Here is a 7500-nt window from a genome sequence, read left to right as displayed (position 1 = left end):
ATATATATATATATATATATATATATATATATATATATATATACAAACACAATGGATGTTTACATACTAATACCACTAAGCTATTCACACCAAAGGAGTGATGAACACGTTAACACACTAGGATCATATAGCAAATAGTAGCCAAGCTCACGCTTCTTCCCGTGGCCTAAAGCCTACACAGGCAGTCAGCTGACACTTCCGGATCAAACACCTTCCAGAGAAGTGTCCTCGCCCAGTCCACATCAGCCACAACGTCGACTTGGCGTTGTCGTGGTTTAAAGTGTCAACACACAAGGAATATTAAACACATTTGACACACAATGAATGAGAGGTGAAAACTTACTATTCAGGATTCATGGTCTCACTCGGGATGTTTTTCTGTCGGTGACTCGACTCTTCCTTCCTTCACACTCCGGCGAAACGGCTCGTAGGTCCGGGTTCAAACGTTGCTTCTTTCACCGCGTCGTCGCCACACACTTGTTGTTGATATATTTGTCAACACAACTGACACATTTTCTTGCCCTCTGACGGCGAACACTTTGATATATTTGCTCCCTTTTCTCTCTCCTGCGACCGTTGTTTAGCAAGCGTATCAATCTGACTGCGCATGTGCGGAAATGACGTTTGTTGACGTGTCACTACAGACAAACTCGACATAGGGATTTGGTACTTTTTGTTGTCTTTTAAATCAATTATTTCGTAGAATGAACACCATTTACATCAAGCAAAGGACAATGAAGTGCTCAAAACGATGGCGATATAATATTTGATAGTTAATTCTGGTGAAGTAATGTGGCACCCAAATGTACTGGGAAATAAAATAAAGTGGAATTCTCAGATTTCCGACAGAGGTATTACGATGGTTATACAGTGTCATCAAACCACGCATACGGTCATATTATTGCCATAACCTTATTTACATTCTGTATTCTCTAGAAAATTGTTTTTTTTTCACCAAGTACCACCTCAGAAAAACATGGCTCTCCAAGTACCACCATAATGACTAAAATACAGTAGCGTAGTAGGTATAAGTAGTCATTAAAAACAAGACAGTGGTTTTATGCAACAATATATGTTTAATATTTTGGTCACTGTAAAATTACACCCAATTTGACAGTAACACTGTGTTTTAATCAAGTGATTCTTTGACGTACCACGAGATAGAGCCCGTGTACCATTAGTGTAATATCATAATGTATAAACTGCTAACAAAAAGGTATAGTCCATCCATCCATTTCCTACCGCTTGCCCTACTGTTGGTCAATAAAAAAGACATTAGATATTTAAAATTAATTAGATGTTATTTAAGTTTTTCTTTCATTATTGTAATGTAAATACAATTAAAATCTGTGTTATATCATGCGGAGAGGCGCAGCATCCTCAAAACTGATACAAAAATGTCCACTATAAAGTGAACTGTCAAACTTGTAAAAAATAAAATTTAAATTAAAAAAATAAAATACATTGTATTTCCTTCCTTGATTTCTAATATTTAATCTATTTTAGTCATATACATTTTTTAATAATTTTTTTGTAGAGTATTTTTACATTTTTTACACACACACACACACACACACATATATATATATATATATATATATATATATATATATATATATATATATAGCATTTTGCATATGCATCCATAAACATGGATGCATATGCAAAAGTGCAATATATTTATCTGTACAGTAATCTATTTATTTATATCTGCACCTTATTGCTTTTTTATCCTGCACTACCATGAGCGAATGCACATTTTTACAACATTAAAAAACGTTAGTAAATCAGAGGCTACTCAGAATGTGAGATAACTCCTGGAAATTACTGGCTTTTAATGGCCAAAGGTACAGATGTGTGTGTCCAAGTTAAAGGAAACGGCAGGCTGTCTTCTTTTAATAGATTTATTACAATCTTTGGCAAGCTAGGTAATGTTTGCTGTGGTCTGGAACAACATGGCACACAAACAACTATCTGAAATGCAGCCAATATTACATACACATAATGTGTCATGAGACATGCAAAATTAAATTATATACAAAGAGGATAAAAGTAAAGGATATTTAATTAGCTCAAGTATATTTATAAATGAGGCATAGTGATGCAATATGTACGGTACATACAGCTAGCCTAAATAGCATGTTAGCATTGATTAGCTTGCAGTCATGCACTGACCAAATATGCCTGATTAGCACTCCACACAAGTCAATAACATCAACAAAGCTCACCTTTGTGGGATCTGAGCCGAGGATATCGTTGTGGCTTGTGCAGCCCTTTGAAACACTCGGGATTTAGGGCTATATAAATAAACTCTGATTGATTGATTGTGCATTCACGCACACGTTTGGTGGACAACATGAGACAAACCCCCGGTTTATGACTTCCAGGCAGTTGTACATGTGCATTATCTTGATAAGCAAACCTGTATTAAAGGGACTGTTTCCAACTTGCTCAAAGTAAAAAAAAATTGACCAAAACAAGCACAAGAACACCACCAGCTAGCTTATGTTACCATTGGTGGTTTACCAAAACATAGATATTTCTATGACCAATTACCGTATATTAATTAAAAAATGCTCATTGGCCCGAATATGTTTGGTGTTCATGCTCTCGTACACACAGGGAGCATGTTTACAAACAGAAAAACAGTCGAAGAGAAGCAACCAACATTTTGCAGTCATATTGTTATGATAGAAGATATTTTCAATGATATCTAACATACCATACCATACCATACCATACCAACTTTATTTATAAAGCCCTTTTAAGACAAGCACAGTTGAAAAACAAAGGGCTGTACACCACAAAGAAACGGAGGCAAAGGACAGACTAAAAAATAACATTTAAAACAGAAATAAAAATACACATTTAAAAAGCAAATATAAATTACCCTAAGAACAGTTTTGTTAGATAAAAACAGTTTAAAAGTTAAAAACAGTTCAAAAAGTTAAAAGCTAAAAACAGTTTAAAGTCTCATGCTGGGTTAAAAGCCAGTGAATAAAAATGGGTTTTAAGAAGGGTCTTAAAAATAGCCAAAGAAGGGGCCTGTCTCACATGGAGAGGGAGATCGTTCCAGAGTTTGGGACCCGCAACAGAGAAAGCTCTGTCCCCTCTGAGCTTGCGCTTTGTTTTGGGTACCTCCAGGATCAGCTGATCAGCTGACCTGAGGGACCGGGTGGGGGCATAGAGGTGGAGCAGCTCAGAGAGGTACGGTGGGGCAAGACCACGTAAGGATTTAAAAACGAGTAAGATCATTTTAAAATGGACTCTAAAAAACACAGGCAGCCAGTGGAGGGAGGCTAAAACAGGAGTAATGTGCTCTCTTTTTCTTGTGTTAGTTAAAAGTCGGGCAGCTGCATTTTGGACCAGCTGCAGACGTGAGAGGGAGGATTGATTTATTCCAAAATACAAAGAGTTACAGTAATCCAGCCGATATGTGATAAAGGCATGGATTACTGTCTCTAACTGTTGCCTAGAAAGAAGGTTTTTAACCTTGGCCAGCTGACGTAAATAAAAAAAAGCTGGCTTTCACCACTGTGCCAATCTGACGGTCCAATTTAAAATCACAGTCAATACGAAAGACCAAGTTGGTGACCATGGGCTTAACGTGCAAAGCCAAAGGGCCAAAGTCAACAGGGGGGAGCTCACAGGTACCACTAGGTCCAAACACTATTACTTATGTCTTCTTGTCATTGAAGAGGCATGATTTCTCTTTAACGGAAAATACATTTGTGTGTCATCGGCATAACAATGAAAATAAATATCATGCTTTCTTAGGATTGAGCCCAGGGGAAGTAAATAAATAGAAAAGAGAAGTGGTCCCAAAACTGAGCCCTGTGGGACCCCACATGTCAAGGGAGCAACGGAGGATTCAGATCCAGCAACATTTACCGAGAAGGTCCTGTTAGTCAAATATGACTTCAGCCAACTCAAAGCAGTACCACAGATTCCCACTTGATGCTGTAGGCGGCTAATTAAAATATTATGGTCAACCGTATCAAATGCTGCTGTTAGATCCAGTAAAACTAAAATCACATGATCACCTAAATCTGTTGCTCGAAGGATGTCATTAAAAACCCTTAATAAAGCTGACTCGGTACTATGGAGGGGTTTAAACCCAGACTGAAAGACTTCTAAAACATCACAGTCCTCTAAAAAAGTGTTTAACTGGGTAAAAACAATCTTCTCCAAAATCTTTGAAAGGAAAGGCAGCTTAGAAATGGGTCTAAAATGGGCTAAAACTGAACTGTCCAGACCAGGTTTCTTTAAAAGCGGTTGAACCACGGCGTGTTTAAAACTGTTAGGAACTACTCCAGAAAACAGACTGCTATTTAAAATGTTAAGAACAGGCTGCCCTATGCAAGAAAACACTTCTTTAAAAAAGGTAGGAGGGACAGCATCATGGGGAGAACCTGAGGGCTTCATATGATGAGTTAACTCTTGTAACTGCCGCAGAGTCACTTGCTCAAACTGATTAAAAACAGCAGAGTAGTTAAACATTAGTAAAAGTTAAAGTACAAATGATAGTCACACACGGTGACTATCATTGGTATAGTGGGGAAATTACCCTCTGCATTTGACCCATCCCCTTGTTCCACCCCCTGGGAGGTGAGGGGAGCAGTGGGCTGCAGCGGTGGCCGCGCTCGAGAATCATTTTGGTGATTTAACCCCCAATTCTAACCCTTGATGCTGAGTGCCAAGCAGGGAGGTAATGGTTCCCATTTCTATAGTCTTTGGTTTGACTCGGCCGGGGTTTGAACTCATGACGTACCAATCTCAGGGCAGAGACTAACCACAAGGTCACTGAGCAGGCTCAGTAGCGCAACTTTGCTAAAATCACTATTATTAGCACAACATACACTAAGGTAAAGCAGTGTGTACATACGGGCGCATCTTACTTAATTGCACCATATACACTAGAACAGTGGTCCCCAACCACCGGGCCGCGGACCGATTGGTGCCGGGCCGCACAAGAAATAAAATAAATAAATAAATAAATAAAACACTTATTTTTTTTTTTTTATTAAATCAACATAAAAACACTATACATTATATATCAATATAGATCAATACCGTCTGCAGGGATACAGTCCGTATGCACAAATGATTGTATTTCTTTATGAAAAAAAAATAAAATAAAATAAAAAAAATAACCAAGCCATGAAATACAATGCTACAAGCCTAGCACTTATATTTTTGAGCAATTTCACCCATTCCTCTTTGCAGTGCCTCTAAAGGTCCATCAGGTTGGACGGGAAGTGTCAGTGTATACTGTATGTTTCAGATCTGTTGTCCTCAAGGAAGAAGCCTGGTGGTTCTGAACTTCTTCCATGTCCAATCAACAGAATTTACAACAACTGGTGGAGCCCAATGAAGCTGTAGACATACCTGAAGGAAGATCAGGGGAAACTGAATACACCTGAGCTTCATCTCTGGCTACACAGCAAAGATTGAGAGGACTTTTGTACAAATGATATCTGAAGTTTTCTTTACAATGTTTTTGAAATGCAAAGTCTTTTTCACTCATGTTGACATTATGGGGTTTGTATCATGTAGAATTATTTTGGGAAACTGAATGTATTCCATTCTAGAATAAGGCTGTAACATAACAAAATGTGGAAAAAGTTAAGTGCTGTGAATACTTTATGAGCTGGAAATACACTTCAGATAGTCTGCCTTTAGGTCCCACTAGACTTCATCCAGAGGACTGGACTGGTACAAGTTCTTCCCTCGGGCCTGACAGCAAGTTTGCTGGTTCTCTGAGACAGCAGCTGCAGCCTCCAAGCCCTGGTTGATGTAGAAAGCCTCCTGGCAGGCATCCAGGATGGGGAGCTCCCTTAAAAGAGCTTCCAGTTTCTCCCCCAGTTCCTTGAAGCCAGGCCTGCGTGTCTGCTCCTCGTCCCAGCAGCTCTGCATGATTTCATACCTTCATTTTGGGTGGGAAAACAAACGCATGCGTCAAAAATGCAAACATGCTAGTGTAAACATAGTTATCTAATAACACTCACAGTTTGTGGTCACAGTCATCAGGCCGTCTGAGCCTATGTCCAGACAGAAGCAGGTTCAGAAGCTCATGGTTTTGGACTCCAGGGTATGGGGTTCTGCCCAGAGACGCAATCTCCCACATTGTCACCCCAAATGACCACTGAGCAAAAGACCCAACATTTTGTAAGTCATTCAATTATAAAGTCATTCCACCCTCTCGAAACCCACCACATCAGTCTTAGTGGTGTAGACCATGTCAGACAGGCTCTCGATGGCCAACCACTTGACCGGCACACGGACGGATTTTTGTTGGCGGTAATAATTGCTGCTGTGGATTTTCCGAGACAGGCCAAAATCTGCCACGCGCACAACAAGATCATCACCCAGCCTGCGTATTTGAGTAAATGTACATTGAAGAGAAACAGTATTCCTGTTTTCTTCCCAGCGAAGTGGCAGCTAAATAAACAAGAGCCACAGTCACACACAAACACAAGGAGGCCTACATGTGTCCCTCACATGCAGTTGCGGGCTGCCAAGTCTCGGTGCAGAAAACCCTGCGAGTTCAGGTAGTCCATCCCAGCTGAGATGTCAACCATGAAGCGCAGCAGGCTTTGAGGGGGCAAAAACTGTGGAGGACATTCTGTCAGCCTTGGGAAACACTAGAATAACACACTGTAGATGCCATCTCACCATTGGAATATCACCATAGCGCATCGCAATGAGGAAACGTCGCAAGTCACCATGTTTCATGTAGGGCAGGATGACCATGGGGATGGCCACTGGGGAGTCCTGCTCTTTCTGCAAAGTTACTCCTGCATGTGGGAAATATTTAATTCTTGTGCAGCCCCAGGGCCCAAAACAGGCATTGCATGTGTTCCTTATGTGATATGAATGTTCAATTTGAAGGTTAGCGGTCTAAAATTTTACCAGGGAGATTTAAAAAAAATAAAATTGCATTCTGTTTTTGTGTTGGTAGAGTGGCCGTGCCAGCAACTTGAGGGTTGCAGGTTCGATACCCGCTTCCGCCATCCTAGTCACTGCCGTTGTGTCCTTGGGCAAGACACTTTACCCACCTGCTCCCAGTGCCACCCATACTGGTTTAAATGTAACTTAGATATTGGGTTTCACTATGTAAAGCGCTTTGAGTCACTAGAGAAAAGCGCTATATAAATATAATTCACTTCACACTTTGTCATAAGAACTATTTCAGCTTTGTTGACTCCCGTTATAGCTGCTATTTTTTTTAGTATGATTTTTCCACAAAAAACTAACTAATCTCATTCGTGCTGATAAAAAAACAAGAAATGATTGTTTTGGTGTAATTGTGCCCTTTAACCACCAACTGGCTGCAGAAAACTATGAGCATAATTCTCAGAGCTTTGATGAGCATAAATAAATTAATCTGCGATCAAACTGCTGAAATGCAACGAAAATGATCTTGGGCAGGCATAACATGGCAGGGAGTCAAAAAAAAATTTTTTTTGAAGTAATCGCGATTTTTATTTGTACCAATTC

At 39.8% G+C, this 7500-nt stretch overlaps 2 protein-coding genes across 2 annotated transcripts in view; both read right to left on the bottom strand.

Moving 5' to 3' along the window:
* The window catches only part of rab1ba (zRAB1B, member RAS oncogene family a), an 18418-nt gene extending 17780 nt beyond the window's left edge, over positions 1-638 (bottom strand). Inside the window, exon 1 of the mRNA XM_061960002.2 lies at positions 344-638. Coding sequence (XP_061815986.1) covers positions 344-357 — 14 coding nt within the window. The 5' untranslated portion in view covers positions 358-638. The remainder of the gene's footprint in view (positions 1-343) is intronic.
* A 4423-nt stretch (positions 639-5061) lies between these two features.
* Positions 5062-7500, bottom strand: part of LOC133605943 (ephrin type-A receptor 4-B) — a 10987-nt gene continuing 8548 nt past the window's right edge. The window contains exons 11-15 of the mRNA XM_061959369.1: positions 6676-6797; positions 6502-6611; positions 6214-6373; positions 6009-6145; positions 5062-5926 (exon numbers count right to left, since the gene is read on the bottom strand). Of these exons, the coding sequence (XP_061815353.1) occupies positions 5689-5926; positions 6009-6145; positions 6214-6373; positions 6502-6611; positions 6676-6797 (767 nt within the window). The 3' untranslated portion in view covers positions 5062-5688. The remainder of the gene's footprint in view (positions 5927-6008; positions 6146-6213; positions 6374-6501; positions 6612-6675; positions 6798-7500) is intronic.

Source organism: Nerophis lumbriciformis, linkage group LG05 (assembly GCF_033978685.3).
Source record: "Nerophis lumbriciformis linkage group LG05, RoL_Nlum_v2.1, whole genome shotgun sequence".
Classification (NCBI taxonomy): domain Eukaryota; kingdom Metazoa; phylum Chordata; class Actinopteri; order Syngnathiformes; family Syngnathidae; genus Nerophis; species Nerophis lumbriciformis.
Note: the sequence above shows the minus strand (reverse complement) of the source record. Positions and strands in the feature narration are given on the sequence as shown.